The sequence below is a fragment of the Caloenas nicobarica genome, chromosome 5 (genome assembly GCF_036013445.1).
Source record: "Caloenas nicobarica isolate bCalNic1 chromosome 5, bCalNic1.hap1, whole genome shotgun sequence".
Taxonomy (NCBI): domain Eukaryota; kingdom Metazoa; phylum Chordata; class Aves; order Columbiformes; family Columbidae; genus Caloenas; species Caloenas nicobarica.
Window position 1 is genome coordinate 17,695,456 of NC_088249.1, and position 20,929 is coordinate 17,716,384.

Consider the following 20,929-nt stretch of genomic DNA (forward strand, 5'->3'; position numbering starts at 1 on the left):
ACATACGGTGGATACTAACAGAAAGAAGCATGGCTTCTTACAACATTCTCCTTCACACGGCTGAGCATTCCAGTCCCGAGGAGACGTTTCTGGGGTGTTCCCTCCCAGTGAACCCCATGAGGGAAAGCAGGATGGTGGGGAAGGACAAGCTGGCTCTGGAAACCCCACTCCCTTCCCCCGGCAGTTCCCTCCTCCAGTCCCCTTTAGTGACGGCGGCAGACGGCGCAGGCTACGCGGGGGCCTGCAGGAGACAAACATGCGAGCAGCCCCAGCACTGAGCCTTTTTTCCTCTCAAGAGCCATGGGGCTCCGCCGCCATTTTGAGAGGTCGAGCGGACGAACTACACCTCCCAGGATGCTCGGCGCCGCGGCGCCATCTTGCCCCGCCGCTCCGCGGGGCGGATCGGGCAGAGTAGTGGCGGCAAGCGGAGCCATGGCGCTGTTCCCGGCCTTTGCCGGGGCCGCCGAGCCCGGGGAGCCCCCAGCCGGCAGCAGCGAGGGCTCCAGGAAAGGTAAAGTCCTGGGAGAACTCTCTTTCCCCCAACAGCCCTCGGCAAGCCCTTCCGCTTCCACTCGCCTCCACACGGAGCCTCCCGCCCCGTGCCGGCCGTTCCGCGCACCCCGTCGGGCCTGCTCCGGCCGCCCGCCCTCCGACGGCACAGCCCGGCCCGCCCCTGCGTGCCCGCCTTGCTGACGGGGCGCTCCGCCCCTGCCACGGAGCTGCGGGGTGGGCGGTCCTGCCGCCGGGACCGCGGCAGCCGCGCTCTGCGTGCGGCGCCTCTCGGGGTTCGGGGGTGGCCAGGGGGGCTCGGCTGCCAGGGCCGCCCCGCCGCCGGGAGCGCTCGGCTGGGCCTCCCTCCGTGCGGCGCGCACAGGCGCACCCTGCGCAAGGCACGGCCGGGCTGCTGGGAACACAGCGGTCGTGGCCACCGGCGGTTGCTGCCCGTGAGGGGACTGCAGGGAGAACCCGCACCAGGGTCGTCCCCATGGGAATGGTGCCGGCTTCTCACTGGCGCGTTCTCAGGCGTGTGCAGTTTTGCTTCCAGCGGTCTGCGGGTAGATCGTAGAGTCATAGAACCATTTTGGTTGGAAGGGACCCTTGAGATCATCGAGACCATCCGTAACCTAAATCTAGCACTGAACTATGTCCCTAAGCATGGCTGTACAAATACTCATCTTTGAGAAATACGTGTTTGTTAACTTTGTGTGTGTGGTGAAGGTTTGCTTTATGCAGAAAATGAGGGTTTCTTTATTTTTTTATTTTTTTTATTTTTTATTCCCTGCTAGCCTTGGGTAACTTAAAAAGTGTTTCCTCATTTCCTTGTTTATTAAGCCAGGTTTTAGTTGTAAAGGATATTTTTTGCAAGGTCATGAAAGATTATGATTCAGTTCATCACTTTGACTGTCATGGTTGCTGTCTAGCAAGTTACACTTGTATGAAATGAGTGAAGAACCCTTTCTGGTGTATTGCCAAACTCTGAAGTATGCACAACATCTATTAATTCTACTGGGAGATATTTTGAACTATGGTTTTTGCTTGCCAGCTTCCACCACCCTTGAGTCTAGCCATCCTATAGATACCACAGCAAGGGAATTGTTTACCTAGGCTTGTATATTTTGTCCAGTCAGTATGGTGAAGTTTTGAAGCTTTTAGCAATACAGGCTAGGATTAGCTGCTTGTTCTAGCCAGTTCTGTGTACCCCCTGGTGGCATTGCAGCTGTTGAGACTCAGTCTGCCAATACAGAGATGTTCTAGCCGCGTTCAGGAGCCTTTCTGGTAATGACACTTGGTGCAGGGAATAGTGGATGTAATAAGATCCCAAATTTTAGCTTCTAGGAAGAGAGGAGGTGCTCTGCTGGGCACAGGTACATTAAAATTCTCTGGTAGTAAGACCTTATTTGTATCTTAAAACTCTGGGAATTTGGCCTTACAGTTTGCTATGCGTAGCCTGTGTCACCGCAGACCACCTGTCTGGAAGATCAAATTACACAGAAAAAGAGGTTAAGACTGACTTTGGGAGCTAGATTTCAGTTATTAGCACTGTTTATGAGAGACATTTTAGTCTACTATAAGTAGAGAATTACAGACAGAACTTTATGGAACATAATTTGTTTCTTTTATGTTTTAGCCAATATTGTACTTTGTTGTTAATGACCACATTTCAGTATAAGTTATAAAAATTAACTGGGAGCCACATTTATGGTGGCATATATCAAGTTTCACATGTTCAGCTTGTGAGAACTTGAGAACTTGACAGGCAACTTTGGTATCTCTCTGATAGATGACTCTCTTTCCTCAGAGCTGATATGAAGCCAAAGTCCATCATAATACAGAGATCACAGAGTATGTTGTATTTAACATGATTTGCAAAACTGAAGTGTCTTTTGCAGTCATTTAGTCTGTCTCATACTCTTACAAACCTTCCTAAACCATTTATAAATATGTGTTGCCTGAAACAAAAGTATTGCTGTACTCTCTTCCTATCCTGCTAGATTGCTGAGTTGCAGCAGCCTCCAGAGTGCAAAGTAATTTTGGATATGGTTCCTTACAATTATGTTTTCAAGCTTAATTAGTTTTTGGTAGAAGATAAATTACAAATTTATCAGTAGCCATACTGAACAGAGCAGTGGTAATAATTAACCCTGCTGACAGTAGTAACCATTATGCAAAGCATTATTTACAGCCTGAGCTATAGGTAAGATGATGCAGCAATTTTTGCTGAAAACAGACTTTCAGGATTCCGAGAGAAAACAAAAGGCTTTGCATAACTCTTAAAAATTGTCTCTGTAGACATGCACTATAATTTTTTTTTTTCCTTGGGAAGGTATACAAAGAATGCCATTGTATTGCTTCTACTGTTGTGCTCATGAATGTGGATGGTAGAGCAGAACACGAACAAGTACATACATATTATTACAAAATAAGTCTTATATATTTTATTCTTTATGTTCTTTAAGAACGTAAATCTGATCTGCAAAAATGATAAGCTTTTAAAACATCTGACAAGGAAACAAAACAAATGAAAAGGTAGAGTTTTAAAGTTTGGAATGTGTTTTGATGTTTGAACTGCGTGTATCCAGCTAAGTGATTCACTAGAGATTATTTACAAGGAGATTTGGACTTGCATGTTGTGTAATGGAAAAAATTGTTCAGTTCTTTCCAGAGTATTAGGTCAATTTGATTAAATTGTTCAGAAAATACTGCCATTGGAGAATTCTAAATATTTCCCTGGTGTATCCGTAGAGGCATATTGACTGTGCTACAGGGGTTGGTTCTTGCAGTGTGATTCTTCAGCATTTTAAAAATGCAATTTGATCTCATTTGCTCAGGTAGAACCAAGCTACGGGCACAGTCAGGGGACTAATGTTTATGACTTCATTTCTCAAGGTGAGTTTTCCTTAGAGGCCCTAAAAATAGTTTAAAATATAAAAAATAAACCTTATTCTGCTTGCACTCACTGTTGTAATCATATTGCACCAAGTTAGTGAGTGACTTCGCATCTGTAAGGGGATAACAGATACTTTCAGGTAAAGTTTAGTCAGAATGACATCTTGGAAGTCCGTTTCTAATAGCTAACAGTGATAATAGACATTATTTTGCTATATTTAAGGCAAATTTCCTATGGAAATGGATCTCATGGATGCTTGCTGTGCATTTGTCTGCCAGCCTACCTAATATCTCTCTCTTCCTCCTCAGGAGTTTTAACCCTTTCAGTCAAATTCGTTGTGGTAGGAGAGAAAAATGGCAAAAATAGAGGAAGTCTTTGAAAAATCTACGTCCGTAGAGGCTGTAACGTGAATTGAACTGTTACCAGGATAGATGGGCTTGGCAATGAGCGATGTTCGTTAGTGAACTAATAAACACCTTCGGAGATCCCAGTCTGGCACAGCACAGGCTGCCTCTTGCCCAGCCAATAATTAAGGGATGTGGCAAATTACTGTAGAATGGTCTAGAGAACCCAGATAATTCCTGAAGCTGTGGCAGTGGTGGGGAGCGTAAAGAATGAAGGACACAACTCAGAAATCTGGGCTTCATCCGTTTGTGAGCTGCAGCATTAATGTGCTGGGAGAGGAAGGGAATGAAAATTTTGCCAACTCACACTTTTTATTTAAGAATGTGGTTCTTTTCTTAGAAAAACCTTTCAAACAGAGAAATATAAAGATAACAGCTTTCCGCTCTTCTGACAGTTCAGGTATAGCCTCTTTTGTTTAAAGTCTGTTTTGTGCCTCAGGGAAATTTATATGGTTAGTCAGCCTCATGTTTTATTGTCTTCTAAACCAGCTGGAACTTTGCTGCTTTCTTTGTTTATTTTCTTCTCTGTTCATTTTGTCAGTGTGATCAATAATGCCCTTTTAAAAAGAAATGTATGAGTTACTTTCTATTTTTCAGTCTTTAAGACTGAAGCTCTTAGTGCTGCTGAGGATTTGTATCTCCATTTGGAAGCTGTTTGGCGCTATAGGACCGTAAGGCTCAAGGTTACAAAATTTAGCATACTTGTTGCTGTATGCAAACATTTTTTTCCTAGTTTGGGCTGGTCTGTGTCTAAGTTGTTTATACTGATGAATAATATTGAAAAATGTATTATCTGCATTAATCTTTGGAAGACCTGATGTTATGCTCTTGAAATAAATGAAAAGCCTGCGTTGATGTGTGCAGCATGTTAAAAGACCTTAGATCAAGATCTTAAAAATTAAACATCTCAGAGATTTTTCCTGATGGTCTAAATTCTGAATTTTGTCATCAACTCTGTATGACTGAAGGTAAATTATTTAACTTCATTCTGCCTTCGAGCTTACTTTTTAAAAAAATGTAACCCAGTGTTTTATTGTCATGAGTATTAGTATTAATATATTTCAAGTGATTTCATTCAAATCAATGCAGAACTACCTTGCAACAAATTAGTTTCTGCCCCCCAAAAATACTAGTCAATTATTTATTATACATTACAAAGGGAAACAATAATTTATTAAAAAGAAGAGAAGCTCAAGGCTACGGAGAATATCTTCGTGCTTGAAGTATGTTATTGGAGATCTGGACAAAGACAAATTAGATAGGTCTTGTGTATCTTTGGAACAGATATAATAATTTTAAGGAGATCTGTCTGGCTAATAAGTTATGGGTTTGCGCTGTTATTTGATACACTTTTACACCAGAGACTCTGCCAACCAGTAAATTTTTCTGATTTGTTAGGTGGATCTGGGTAGTACAATGCAAATCAAAACAAAGATGGATTTTCTTTAAGGGAATTAAATGTCTCCTTTATTTCTGTAAGTAAATAAAAGGCTTTTTGCACAGATCAGTTGCATTTACTGAAATCTAGAGTGCTCTGGACCATTGCACTTTCTCTGAATTTGTCTGTGTTTAAGGAAGGCCTGAGTGTGACCAGTGGAAAAACATTGCAGGGTTGCACTTCGCTCCTGTGTTCTTTTACACCCTGTTTTCATTACCAAAACAAGCAGAAATAATTGAATATAAGGAAGCTAATTTTTAAAATTGAAATCACATTTAATAAATATACCTCAAAAATCTCAGGTATAAAGGAGTACTGAGTATACTGCATGACATATATTGAATTATTTACCAATTTGATTATGCAGCTATTGGGTGTATTAATTTATTTAACTCTTGTGTGTTTTAAATATGTGATGGTTACAGAATTATTCATGAGAAATATTTAGTACTTCATGGAAAATACTAAATACAATTATTCTAAGAAGTAATTATGATTTTAGGTTGTTTCTTAATACATCTCTTACAGGATCAAAATAAGAAATTAACTTATTGTTGTATAATACTTTATTCCCTAGCAGGGGAAATAATTATTTTGATAGGCAAGTGAAATGTTGCTTGGATATTATCCAGCATAAATCTTTTTTACGCTCAACAGAGGTTTTGGAAGAATATTTTGTCAGAGATTTACAGTTTTAGAATCATAGACAGAAACTTAAAATGAAGGCGTTTGTGCCAGGGTGGATTAGTTTAAATTAAATAGTAGATTTTTATCATATTTTAATTAGGCAAGTAAGGATCATAGTTTTAAGGTTTCATTTTTTATTCTAATTTTACATTAATATTTCTTAAGTGTTTTCCTGGAAGGGGAAAAAAAAAGTCATGTTAATTTGCAACAAAGCAGGGTAGTATATTTGCCTTAGGTTTGGTGATTCTGATTGCCACGCAGAAGGTTACAATAATGTGCATATGTATTATACAGCTGATTTTTTATTTTTCAGTCTACATCCTACATTTTGGTGAGCTGGGAAATGGTGTGTGGCAGTGTTCTGCAGCATGTTAGTTGGGGCGCTTATGGGAAGTGTGTTGTGGTCCTGACAGCATCGTGAATTGTGGGCTGTCTGCAGAGAGGTGCAGGCTCAAGACAAACCTTCCCACAGGGTCTTTGGTAGCAGGGACAGCCTCTTGGGAAATGGAGCTTTGCTTGATAGTATATGCTTCTTCAGGGAATCGTAGAATGGTTTGGGTTGGAAGGGACCTTAAAGATCATCTAGTTCCACCCCTACTGCCATGGACAGGAACACCATCCACTAGACCAGGTTGCTCAAAGCCCCGTCCAACCTGGCTTTGAACACTTCCAGGTATGGGGCATCCGCAGCTTCTCTGGGCAGCCTGTTCCAGTGCCTCACCACTCTCATGGTGAAGAATTTCTCCCTTATGTCTAATCTAGATCTACTCTCTTTCAGTTTAAAGCCACTGCCCCTTGTCCTGTCACTACATGATATCCCTTCCCTCCAGCATGCTGACTGCACCACACAACTTGGTGTTGTTGGGAGGGTGCACTCCATCCCACTGTTCGTGTCACCAACAGAGATGTTAAGCAGCGCTGATCCCAGTAGCGAGCTCTGAGGAACCCCACTCATCACTGGTCTTCACTTGTACATTGAGCTGTTGACCACAACTCTTTAAGTGTGACCATGCAGCCCATTCCTTATCAACCAAGTGGTCCATCAGTGAAATCCATGTCTCTCCAATTTAGAGGCAAGGGTGTTGTGTGGGACAGTGTCAAATGCTTTGCACAAGTCCATGTAGATGATGTCATCTGCTCTTGCCTTATCTACTAATGCTGTAACTGTGTTGCAGAAATTCGTCAGGCATGATTTGCTCTTAGTGAAGCCATGCTGACTGTTGCCAATCACCTTATTTTCCATGTATTTTTCTGATGAGTTTAACTCAGGTTAACAAACTGTTTTGCAGCCTGCTCTACTTTAAATCCTCTTGTGGACAACAGTTCAGCGATATGAGATGGAAGAAAGAGTTTTGGTATGAAGAGCTATTTCTGAAAGAAATACTTTAGAAGGAGAAGAAATATATGGCTTGGCAGACAATGAGTTCATGCTATTTAAGGATTAGAGGTCACTGTAGTCAAAAGCACAAAGACTGTGACAGGAAGAACATTGAGGCAAAAATGGTTGTAAAGAGCACAGAGAACAGGCAGGGAGACCAAATTTATTTCTTTTGTTGTTATCTCCTGTGGTCTGGCTCCGCAGAGGCTGATGTTGACTTCTGTGCTTCTGCAAAATTACATTTGTTGTTTAATGTGTTAGAAAATTTCACATACTGAAAAGAATTATAGAAATGAAATTTCTATGAAAATTGCTATAAAAGTTTTAATACCAGTAAAATTATTGCAAAAAATTCCCCTCCACATCCTGTTGGTATCTGATCTTATCTGATGACTGAAATGGTTGAGGTCTAGATGCAGAATGCATAATACTGACTAATATATCAAAATTAGCATCAATTAGACTTTTTTCACAGTATTTAAAAGTTTAATCTTATTTCAGTGGTTAGAGAACTGAGAATCCAGTGACACATTTTGACCTTGTATAAAACACTTGAGTAATCTTTTCAGTAATGACTGTCCCTGTCAATAAACTCGTATTATGTGTTATCCGTACAGTGAATAAAGTACGTTTTTGTAAGTTTGAAGAAGTTGTATTGCATTCATTAACTACACCTTTCATTGAATTATGCCCTTCTGTAATTTTTTCAATTTTACTCTTTAAATATGTAAATATCTGTATTATATATTGTATATTATAATTAACATATAAAATATATGAAGATACATTAGATGCTTATATAACATATACAGGCATTATAATTATATATATAAAGTTAGAATTTTTACACAGTAAAAATTGATATTAGATTTTTTTTAAAGTATATAGCAGTGTATGAAACATTATCTGCTTTCAGTATGAACTTTAAAGTATTTTTATATGGTGGGCTTTTTAAAACTTTGTCAGGGGAAGATTCCAGCTCCTAAATATTTCACCTCATTACAACCTAGTTTTCTGCTAAGTGGAAGTTTCATGGACTACTTTCTGATTTACTCAGTTACTACACATGACTTAATGACATTTGCTGCTATTTTAACTGTATGCTGACTAGATTAACCCCCACCTTTAGAAAGCACAAGAAGTTAATTTGTACTGATCTCACACTTTTTTTACCTGCAGAATTGGACTGGCTTAGTAACCCAAGCTTCTCTGCGGAAGATGCACTGTTACTGCATCAGCGCACTACAGAAGTTGCAAATCTCATCCCTGAAAAATCACCACTAATAAGGTAGACTATAGTTCAATATTTTTAAAATATCATCTTTCTTTTGTCCTGCTTATCTTTTGTTATGTGAGACCAAAATCAGGAGCTTTTAGGGCTGCTTTTCATTCCACAGTTCAGTATTTAAAAAGGCCTGAACTGAGTCATATATAAAAGTGTGAATAATGCTTCAATGTCTTTTAACTTAAAGTAATGAGAAATTATACTTATGCTATTACATTCCCATTTTCTTTTTCTCACAGCTGCATTTAAATCATTGTTATTTTGGAATGGAAAGGGAACTGAGTGATCATGAGTCTTTATGACCTTTTAAATGTCCTAAGTGACCCTTGAAATAATGTAAAGATTAAGCATCATCTTTGTGATTTCTCTGTGAAAACCAGTTCAATCAGCAATTTCACAGTCGAGTTTTTTACTTTTTCAAAAGTAGTTGAAGATGTGAATTAATGAAATATTACATGTATCAAATTGTGCAGCAGTGTAGAACATGCTGATCAGGGAAGTGGGTGATGACATTCTTTTACAAAAAAATGAGCTTTAAGCAGCCATGTTTGCTGAAGAACTAGTTTTAACAACTTCTCTAGAATAGTCGCTATACTTGGCATATCTACACTATAACTTGCACTTAATAATTAATGGAATCAAGTTACGGTTGCCAAGTTCAAAAACTTAAGTCATTTTTAATTTGATACAAGCTCCTGTGTTCATAATGACTGTCGATGGTCATGATAGAGAATGTCTTTATAATAATAACCACAGCTGAATACATATTTTTAATATACTTTTTCATACATTTATATGTATTGTGTGATTGAAATGCAATCACTGTTCTGTTTATCAGTCATATATTCTGCTTATATTTCTCCAGATCTTTTCAGTTTAATGTCATAAAATTAAGGAATTTGCAAATTACCATTCAGATAGAATGACATAGTAAACCTACCATATTTAATTAATGTTTGCAAAATAATTTGTCAAAAAATAGCATACAGAGAAATGTATTAACTCTTTGCCTATTACTAGGTACATTCTCAGTTCGATAAAAACTAATTACTCCAACATTATTGGTGGCTTTTTGGGGGGTGATGGTTTGTTTAGGTTTGGGGCAGTGTGTGTGTTTTCAAGGCCTGCTAATGGTTCTCTCATGGCTTCTTTTTCCTTAGTGCCCTTAAATTGTGTAAGGTTTTTTTTTTTTGAGGTGCCTTGCTTCTACCATATTAGGAATACTGAGACTTGTCACTCCTTCCTTTTATTGAAAGCGTCCAGAAAAAGTGTTTAAAAGGAGCTTGTGCTTTAATTAAGGCTTAGAGAAGACCTCCATTATTTCAGTTGATTATTAAGTATGGGAGCGTATGCAATATGTACAATAATATACATGTGTTTTGCCGAAACTACCTATCTTTTGTGTGATGTCTCAGTAAGTCAGTTGTCTGTTGCATGTAGTGTTTATTACTGTGTTATACGGTATGATAAGATTAATCCAGTAGTCATCAAAATTGTTCCGTGATTGCTGAGATTTGAATTTCTAATCTGGAAGTGATTTTAAAAGTATGGGGTTTTTGTTGTTTCTTATGTAAATCACAAAGAAACAAGGGAAAAAGTACAGATTTTTTTTTCTTTTGTGAGTGACCCCGAAAGATTTCTCATCCTTTTAGCTTGACCTAAGTTGTCTTAGCAAAGTTAAGAAGTTTTATCAGCTCAGTAATCTTCTTTAATTCAGTGATGATAACAGATGGATATTTATACAGATCACACATCAAAATGCTTTTGACAATTAAAACTTTAACACTGGTTGTCAGTTGTTCCAACAGCTGAAAAAAATAAAGATTGTTGTTATTTAAGGTAGATTTATATCACTTTCATCATGTGTTGCTGCTAACTCTCTTCTCTAACAATACAGGGAGAACAAAGATAAAGGTTAAAATGATTCTGAACTTTCTTATGCTGGGGGTGTGTATATTTATATATATACATACATACTTGTTTCCAAGCAGGACTCCTTCAAGATCAGAGTTGTCAGGGGAAAGTGATACAGATGAGAGTCTGAAACAGGCAAGTAAGAAAAGAAAAAAGCAAAAGAAAAAGCATCACCACTACAAGAAGACAAAAAAGAAAACCAAAGGGGACTCCAGTAGCAGCGAGTCGGACCTGAACACTAAGCACATCAAGGACAAAGCTGCAGGAAGCTCCAGAAATCACGAAAAGGAAGCAGCAGCAAAGTATGTATTAATACTATGCAAGATGTAGATTCATTGTGTTCTTGTACTTGTCTCTTTTATGAATGAAATTCTTACCACTGGTGGGTCATTTTTTCCTAAGCTGTACATGACTAAACCTGCATTCAAAGCAATGAAAATAGAATTAGAACAACCTGTTTAATCATATCTGAAAAACTGTGACTAAAATATTCTGTGAAAAGTACTGTTCTGCAGAACAAAGCATGATATGGCAGTAATGAAATATATTTTTAAAGATATGTCAAGGCTTATGTTGAGTTTTTTTAAGTATCTTGTTTCCTTTCATGGATCTTCTTTTGGGTGAGTTTGGAGAGGGATTGCATTAACCATTATTCTTAGTGCAAAAGTCTTTGCCTTGTGATATAAAGTGTTTGCCTTGTGATATAACTTCCTTCTCACAGAGTTAACATTTCCTTTGTTTCATATTGGGATAAAATTTGTTGTACGATTTAACATTCCTTTTATGTCCTGCCATTTATTGCTCTGTGCTGTGTGCTTCATACTTCTTGCTCATGGTGCATTTATATGGGTATTTGAAAACTCAAATTGTTTTGCTAGATCTTATTTGTTAATTCTGGGAGCTCTAAAGTACTGTGTAATTAGTGGAGGTGTCATATTTTTTTTTTGTGGAACAATAAACCAGATACGTAGTGGCTAGCATGATCTTTGAGCAGTAAAAGAGGTTCTGTGGCTGCACCAAGTATTCAAGTTTGGCATACCTAGCTGTGCCTTTCTCCATTGGTTGGGTTTTGGTGATTTCATTTTAAGTGGACCGGTCTAACTGTCTGTGTAAGATGCCTTTCCCCGTTTCTCATCCTGTTCACTAGTTTGAGCAGCCATTTTGCCTCTTTCTGGCTCCCTAGCTCCTGCTTTTTCTTTAGGATTAGCAGCTCTGGCTCTAATTCACAGCATTGCAGCTGCTCCTGGGGACAGAGTGGGAATTTGGTGACATTGAGGAATTGTTACAGCTGAGTGTAGTCCAGGCAGTCCTTGACTTTCCCCAGATTTGCTGTTTTTCCCAAGGCAGAGTAACCAGGAACTGAGAGCACAGGCTTGTTGGTTTGTGTCTGTGCTGAGGGACCTTTGCATCGTTTCCCTGTGGAAAAATGGTGGTGGTACTGGAGGTGTTGTCTGATGCCTCTGGCCACGCTCGCCTCCTGCTGGATGAAGGCCCTGTTGTTGGCTTGTGGCGGCCAAGGCTTACTTGGCTAAGAGGAAGCACGGTAAAAGTCACTGGGATGCCAAGACCATTCTGCTCTGCCCAGTCAGTCTTGTCTTTGCTGGAAGGGCATCTGGGCTGGAAGGAATGGACTTATGTGCTGAACCTGGTTCGTCAGCTGTTTGCTAGACTGGCCCAACCAGCCAGTGCTTTGCCCAAATTGAAATGCTGAAGTTCTTTCAGGGTGTCTGCTTTTACTTTTTTCCTACAAATTGTTGATACCGAGAGAATATTGAGTTTTCAGGAGACTGTTTTTGAAATGTGAACCACAAAATTACTTTAAATGCAATAGGCCTTGTGAAATTTTAGACACCTTCTCAAGGCTGTAAAATTTGTTTACTAAGTTACGTATTTGTAACATGAATTCAGATTGGAAGTTCATGGTTGTCTGCAGTTCAGAGGCAGGTAGCAGTTGCTACCTAAGTTCATTTATATAACTGTCATCCAGAAACCACTTCGATGCACACTGTTTTATCAAACGCATGGGTAGAATTACAGCTAATCAAGGACAACAGAAAGAGCTTCTAAGGACAACAGAAAGAGCTTCTTCAAATACATGGCAGATAAAACTAACACCGGAGGCAATGTAGGCCCACTGATGAATGGAATGGGTGCCCTGGTGACAGAAGATGCAGAGAAGGCAGAGTTACTGAATGCCTTCTTTGTCTACTCTGCCAGAGGCTGTCCTGAGGAGCCCTGTACCCCTGAGGCCCCAGAGGAAGGCAGGACAATGGAGGAGTTTGCCTCAGTTGATGAGGACCGGGTTAGGGAGCAATTAAGCAATCTGAACATCCATAAATCCATGGGTCCAGATGGGATGCACCCGTGGGTGCTGAGGGAGCTGGCTGAGGTCATTGCTGGACCACTCTCCATGATCTTTGCCAAGTCTTGGGAAATGGGAGAGGTGCCTGAGGACTGGAGGAAAGCAAATGTCACTCTGGCCTTCAATAAGGGCAAGAAGGAGGACCCGGGTAACTATAGACCGGTCAGCCTCACCTCCATCCCTGGGAAAGTGATGGAACACCTTATCCTTGGTGCCATCTTAAGGCATATCAAGGGTAAGAGGGTCATTAGGGGCAGTCAGCATGGCTTCACCAAGGGGAAGTCGTGCTTGACCAACCTCATAGCCTTTTATGAAGACATAACAAGGTGGATTGATGATGGCAGAGCGGTGGATGTGGTCTATCTTGACTTCAGTAAAGCATTTGACACCGTCTCCCACAGCATCCTCACAGCTAAACTGAGGAAGTGTGGACTGGACGATTGGGTAGTGAGGTGGACCGCGAACTGGCTGAAGGAAAGAAGCCAGAGAGTCCTGGTCAATGGGGTGGAGTCTGGTTGGAGGCCTGTATCTAGTGGAGTGCCTCAAGGGTCAGTTCTGGGGCCAGTATTGTTCAATATATTCATCAACGACTTGGATGAGGGAATTGAGTGTACTATCAGCAAGTTTGCTGATGACACCAAACTGGGAGGAGTGTCTGACACACCAGAAGGCTGTGCTGCCATCCAGCGAGATCTGGACAGGCTAGAGAGTTGGGCGGGGAAAAATTTAATGAAATATAACAAGGGAAAGTGCAGAGTCTTACATCTGGGCAGGAACAACCCCAGGTTCCAGTGTAGGTTGGGGAATGACCTATTAGAGAGCAGTGTAGGGGAAAGGGACCTGGGGGTCCTGGTGGACAGCAGGATGACCATGAGCCAGCACTGTGCCCTTGTGGCCAAGAAGGCCAATGGCATCCTGGGGTGTATTAGAAGGGGGGTGGTTAGTAGGTCGAGAGAGGTTCTCCTTCCCCTCTACTCTGCCCTGGTGAGACCTCATCTGGAATATCGTGTCCAGTTCTGGGCCCCTCAGTTCAAGAAGGACAGGGAACTGCTGGAGAGAGTCCAGTGCAGGGCAACAAAGATGATTAAGGGAGTGGAGCATCTCCCTTATGAGGAAAGGCTGAGGGAGCTGGATCTCTTTAGCCTGGAGAAGAGGAGACTGAGGGGTGACCTCATTAATGTTTATAAATATGTGAAGGGTGAGTGTCACGAGGATGGAGCCAGGCTCTTCTTGGTGACAACCAACAGTAAGACAAGGGATAATGGGTTCAAGCTGGAACACAAGAGGTTCCACTTAAATTTGAGAAGAAACTTCTCAGTGAGGGTGACGGAACACTGGAACAGGCTGCCCAGGGAGGTTGTGGAGTCTCCTTCTCTGGAGACATTCAAAACCCACCTGGATACATTCCTGTGTAACCTCATCTAGGTGTTCCTGCTCTGGCAGGGGGATTGGACTAGATGATCTTGTGAGGTCCCTTCCAATCCCTAACATTCTGTGATTCTATAATCTTACAGGTTATCCTGTTTTTCTTAATTGTAGCATCTTACTAAGACAAAAGTAAATTTTAGAAGTAGCAAAATATGGCTTTTAGATTTTAGTTTGCCAACCAGTTGATTGGTTAAATCTAGTTATTACCTTTTGTAATTGTAAATCAAATTTTGGAAGAGCAGAGTGTTTGTATCTTGTTTTGATGGTCCTATTAGTGTATTTCTAGGTGACTTTTCCAAGCGTGTGACTGACTTTGCAATACTGGATCATGTACCATGACTTTGAGTAAATTACATTATTATGAACTGCAGAAATGCAATGTTTCCTGGGTAAATGCTGAATATGTGCACAAATGCTTAGAATGTACTCCTCCTCCTTTTCTGCAGCCTAGATAAGAAAACGTCAAGTCTTACCAGCAGTCGCTTTGTTTGGCTTGATGATGTCCAGGCTTTCACAGCAGAAACCTTCAGGATAGACAAGAAACCAGACCCTGCAAACTGGGCCTACAAATCCTTGTATCGAGGGGACATAGCAAGGTACAACATGTTGGTTTCTATTGGTATTGTCACTATCACAGAGTCACTATCTCAAGATTCATTAACTTGAGTCCGGCTGTGAAATTTTTATGTAGATAATAAAAAGGTAAGGTAACAGAAAAGTTTATTACAAAATTTGACTTTGCTTTGGGCATAAATATTTTAAAAGACAAAAGATGCCATTAAATAATGGGAATAAATGGCATGATTTTAATTTTTTCTAAAAACATTCTCTGTATTGTAGAGTGCAGGCATGTGATCTTGTAGAACTGCCATCTGGAGGTGGCAGCATGGGGCAGATTCAAAAGGATGAATTTGAGGTCAGAAATTCCTGGGTTCTGTTATAGATCATCTTTGGGCAAGTGCCTCTTTTGATCTCTATTGTTCCATTTCTGTGTCTGAAAGGGAAATGAAGGTACTGATTATTTTGTACTGGATATGTCAAGAGATTTACCTGAGTAGTGTGATATCCTTGCAAAAAACCCCACACAGATACTTCAACAGACAGATTTTATGTTAGATCACCCAGACATAGTACCAAAGGGTATCTGTCTTACGCATTGCTGCGTTTTGAGTGAATGTAAATGGAATTGTATATTCAACCTCCTTAGTGGGTTACTGGTACTATGATGAGCCTTCAGAACATTTCCTCATGTTAATGGAGAAGCCCATCAAAAGGAGCCTACACTGGGCTCGTGCATTATGTACGCACACCTACTTCTTGATGTTCTCAAGGAAAGTTGTTTAGCATATATAAAAAGTAATTATTTGTGGAGGAGGGAGGATTTATGGGTTTTATTTTTATATTGTATATGCCTCTGCAGTAAAATTGCCTGGTTACAATCCATTCCAATTTTCTGCCACCTTTGGATTGTCAGCTGTTTTTTGAGATGAAAAGTGTTTGTTTAGCATTGCATGCCGGTGTGTCTGCCACTGAAAGGACATTCTTGGTAATATTTTAAGGTGGTATTTTCCTTTATTAATTCATGGGATTATTGTGGCCATTATGAACCTGGTCTCTCTTTCTTCCCCCCCACCCCGTCCACTTCTTGGCATATAAAATGGGTAGAGGCTTAGGGATGCAGAAAGATACTACCAGACTGAACTCCTGGTTTCTGATTTTTTCAGTTTAAAATAATCTAATCAAAATAGTCTTAAATAATACTATCTGTTATTCTTTCTCCAGGTTTGTCTACATGGCTTAAAATGATACAGGAAAAAGTAATTTTTCTTCTGCCGAGTATGACAGATACTGTTGAACTCAGAAGAAGCTTAGTATGATAATAAAAGTTGTGATGGCACTGAAAAAATATAGAAATCAAAGCCTTAATTAAGGAGAAAGTTACCAAATTCTTAGAGTTTTGAAGGTCTATGCATACATTATTTGGGTCAATTTGAATTAAATTACTTCTTCCATGCTTTCTTTCAAGAGGAGGTATCTTTTCTAATGTGTATTTTAGAAGGTGTTTAATGTTTAATTGTATTTTTCCTTCTAAGGTATAAAAGGAGAGGAGAGTCCTGTCTTGGCATAGATGCAAAGAAACAATGTATAACTTGGGACAGTTCTGCATCAAAAAAGAAGCAATTGCAGAGGCAACCTGAGCGCTACTTCACAAAGAACAATGTGAAGATACTGAACACAGATGGGATTTCTGTTTGCAAGAAAAGTTCTCCATCTAACCCAACTGCTTTTATACCAGTTTTCGAAATGGAAACTGATGATCCTTCTGGCACAATGGAGGTAAATCCTCTTGGGATTTATGATCCATCAGCTACAGTGCAGCTACAAGGAAAAGGATGCAGGGCTGCAGACCATGATCCTGTAAATACACAGCAAACAATTCAAGAGCCTGGGATAAATATCAACTCCATTTTATTGACAAAAGTAGAAGAACATAACAGGAAAGTCAGAGAAAACCCAAGAGATATTAATGCTTGGATGGAATTTGTTTCTTTTCAGGTATGTGTTCTGACCGACCTAGTTTCTTATTGTAAGTCATAAATACAAGTTTCCTTTGTTTAGGATGATATATCTTCTATTGATAAAGAATAAGCTGTTAATTCATCTTAACAAATATCGGCATTCTTCTTGTGATTCTAGTGATGATTCTTCCTAATGTCATGATTTTTCTGTTGTTTTAAGGATGAATTAATGAGAGGATCTAGCCTTTATGCCAGCAAGGGAGAGCAGGAAGTAAGAAGAAAATCACTGAAGTTAATCTTGGAAAAGAAACTGGCTATTTTAGAGAGGGCAATTGAAAGCAATCCAAGTAATGTTGATCTGAAACTTGCCAGGCTGAAGCTTTGCGCTGAATTCTGGGAACCACCAGCTTTGATCAAAGAATGGCAGAAGCTAATTTTCTTACATCCCAATAATCCAGAGCTGTGGAAGAAATATCTCCTGTTCTGTCAAAGTCAGTTCACTACCTTTTCTGTTTCAAAAATCAATAGTCTCTACGGAAAATGCTTGACAACATTGGCAGCTGTACAAGATGGCAGCATGGTATCGCATCCTCTGCTGCCTGGGACAGAAGCAGCTATGCTAGGTAAGGTTCTTCCTGTTTCATCTTATGCTCAGAATGGTCTTCACAGGAGCTGACTACATTCTCTGGAAGAATAGGCTTTCCTATGTTTTATGGGAAATTTTTATTCTATTCAAAATGCCTGGCATCCTAATTTCTTAGCTGAGAATTCCAACCAAATATGGACATAACAGATGCTTTTCTCCCCCAAGAGAGTTTGTGATACAACATCCAGTAAAGTCTAATGTGCTGAGTGGTTTACAGTACAAATGTCAAGGCTGGAGAATTGCAGCTGACAGCCGAGAGATGTGCTTTTATCTTTGAAAAATGTTTATTAAAAAAACCCACAGTTGACTGGTGAGAAAAAACTTTCGAACAAAAGATAATTGTTTCTATAGTTAATTACTTTAATCCAGAAAAGAGACATGGGAAGTCTGATGTGAGATTTTCTTGAGCATCCCAGTTCATACATGGAGAATTCTAAACTGTAATACCATGTGATCGTGCCTTTTGTATTTATTGTATGCGTATATCTACTACTTATAATTTGTTATATAATTATCCCTGGAAGGGAAATTAGTCAGATGGTTAGGATGCTGGACTGGCTCCAGAGAAGAAACGCGTTCATGCTCGGTTCTGGCATGGGCTTTGAATTTATTTGCAGCTAAATGACTTAACCTATCACATTTGAATTTTGCTTCTCTACCTTGGAGGGTCATTGTGATTATTAATTGATTAATACACCGAGGAGGGGGAAATATTAGTGTCATCATGAATAATATATTTCTGTGATGCTTTTGGTTTTTTCTTTTTAAAATTTGTTTAAATCTAGAGGAGACTATTATGAAGCAGTCCACATTCTTCTTATGTAGCATAGTCCAAGGAACCTCTATTTTTATCTAATCCCTGTAAGTCGTGTTTGAGCAGTGATGCTATCTTTTAGGCAGTATCCAGTCTGGACTTACAGATTGAGATACTGGATTGCAAATTAATTTCAGGTGTTCAGATCTCTTATGGTCTTCAGTTAATTCGTTTTGGATCAAGCTCTGGAAAAAGTGCTGTAAAGGAAAAATCCTGTGCTGGCAGGTGGATATTGTACTGCCTGACTGCTTCTAACTGCTTCTACTGTCTCTAATTTCCAACACCTCAGTCACTTTGCACACTAACCACAATGGATGATTCTCAGAAAAAATGTTTTATTGAGCATCTATTTTTTCACACAGGAAAGTTTTTCTTTCTCTTTTTTTTTTTTCCTGCACAGAATGTATGTGACTCATTACATACTGTTTGTCAACTGATATGAGCATTTTTTTTAATGGAGTTCCTTTAGCTAGTTAACCATGTTAGGTTGATTGAGATTTTTCAAAATAGTTGTTTGCTGGCAATGTTTGTAGATAGGTTAAAATGAAAATGGACTTGGCTTTATTTGTACTTCTGATCTGGCTTATTGTTCTGTATTAAGACTGTAGTGATTTGTTTATGAACACTGTTGCAGGGTTTGGTTTGTGGTTGTGGGTTTTGGTGGTTTTGTGTTTGGTTTGTGGGCTTTGTTTGTTTGTTTTGTGTGTGTGTGTTGGGTTTTTTTCCCCTCCATTTTTGAATTCAAATGATGGGAGTGGAGAAATTTCCAGTGGGGAGACTTCTTGATCTGAGGGTTGTTTTGTTGTTGTTGTTTCGTTTGTTTGTTTTGGTTTTGTGTTGTTTGGGTTTTTGGGTTGTTTTTTGGTTTTTTTTTTTTCAGTGACTCAGCTACCTAATTCTTATGCTGAATTTGAACTGACAGTGTACTTTTTAGGAAGATTACCAAGTTAAATATACAAAGAGTTTCACAAATTAATAATGAGGTGAATAGCAGTGTAGGTGTATGGTAGGCTTATATCTTCAACCTTTGACCTTTGATAATGACAAAATGTAAGAGCTAGTTGTAAATAGTGGTGGATTGTGCCATCTAGTGTTCAATTCAGTGCACGGTACTATCTGCTTGGAAATAAGTGGGTGTTTTTTTAAAATGTGAAATTTAAGAAAGCAGGTAAAAATTTATTTAGAATTATAATATTTGTTTTTACTCTAGTTTTGAGATTGCATTTTGTAAGATTTTTAATTTACTAGGATCTGTTAATATAAAGCAAATGAAGGTAAGCATTCTCTAATTTTGCTATGGAAAATGAGTCCTTTTTCTCAAATTATACCTACTGGTTGGGGAGAAACATCCTTACCTTTTAGGTCAGTTCAGCTGCAGAAGTCCTTTAGCATCATGGACTGAATTAAGTATGTATTCATCCTGTTTTCAGCTTTTACTACAAAGAAAATGCTGATCTTTGCATTTCTTCAAATATAGGGGTTTTTTTTATCATGCAGAAAGTGTAAAATGCTATAATTTATTTTTATCTTCAGTTTGGCAGCAAGTCCTGATGAAATATTCTCTACATTCAGACTATTTTAATCAAAATTCATCTGCTTGAAGCTGTGAAACTAGCAAAGGACAACTTTTTCAGTGTCAGTTGGATACTGAAATTGATGGGGAAAGTGCCTAAATTGGTTAAAATACTTTGGAAGATTCTGTTATATACTTAAACATACTTTGTGTTGTTTAAATACCTTCAGAAATTTCAGAGTCTTTGTTGTCAGAAACAAACATTGACTTTGCAGGAAAACTGGATGGAATGCTTCGTTTGTATATTCTATCTGAATTCAAATTTTTCTATGCACACATCTGGTGTAAATCCAAATACAAATAAAATGAGTAAATAATTTGCCACTTCTTAGGATTAAAAAATAAGCTGCCAATTAGAAACAACCCTGCAAAGCAAATGCATTTAGTGAAGCAACAATAGTTTTTGAAGAACTGTTTCCAGAACTACCAATGAATTATTTAAGTCTTAATTTATGGAGTTTGGGTCTTTTTGAAAGTGAATTAAGATTATGATTTAAAACAATTTGGTTTTTGAACAGCCACTGGTTTGTTAAGACTTGAGTGTAATTTGGAGTGATGGAATATCTCTGAGATGTCTTTGAACTGCCTAATAATAGAGGTGTTGATAATACCTGTTATTTCTCCAGCCATTTCATTTAAGACTCTTATTGCAAATATATTAATAGAAAAACTGGGCCTTGCCTTCCCTTTTTGAGCTGGGACTTGAGGCTCAGTTTGTAGTGGAGATATGGCAATGATTACAGAAATAATTTGTTGAAGAGCGAGGGATAGGACTCTACTTTCAAGCAATAATACTTTGGCCAAAAGACCAAACTTCTCTTAGCTGAGTTCTTATGTAAATGGGAATGAGAGTTGGAATGGAAATTGTATATTACCAACATATTACCAATGTAACTATATCATGCAAAAATGAGGCAAAAAGGATTTTTGCTGTAATCACTCACTGTGTGTATTGTAATAATGCCCAGCATCTTCAAAGAGGGCTATGGCCCACTCCGACAGATGTTGGATAAACTAAGTTCAGACCATTGTGTATAAATTTTATTCCACAACAAGAACAGTGCATGCATGGCATGAATAAAAAAAGTCACCT

The 20,929-nt window shown here is 39.1% G+C and overlaps 1 protein-coding gene across 2 annotated transcripts in view; it reads left to right on the forward strand.

The window, feature by feature from the left end:
* Nucleotides 1–411: 411 nt before the first annotated feature.
* The window catches only part of NRDE2 (NRDE-2, necessary for RNA interference, domain containing), a 36,042-nt gene continuing 15,524 nt past the window's right edge, over nucleotides 412–20,929 (forward strand). For both annotated transcript variants that reach the window (XR_010606286.1, XM_065635939.1), the window contains exons 1-6: nucleotides 412–511; nucleotides 8,475–8,583; nucleotides 10,572–10,796; nucleotides 14,731–14,880; nucleotides 16,378–16,840; nucleotides 17,024–17,426. Coding sequence is in view for 1 of the 2 variants with exons in the window: in XM_065635939.1 (XP_065492011.1) it covers nucleotides 433–511; nucleotides 8,475–8,583; nucleotides 10,572–10,796; nucleotides 14,731–14,880; nucleotides 16,378–16,840; nucleotides 17,024–17,426 (1,429 nt within the window). In the remaining variant the exon portion in view is untranslated. The remainder of the gene's footprint in view (nucleotides 512–8,474; nucleotides 8,584–10,571; nucleotides 10,797–14,730; nucleotides 14,881–16,377; nucleotides 16,841–17,023; nucleotides 17,427–20,929) is intronic.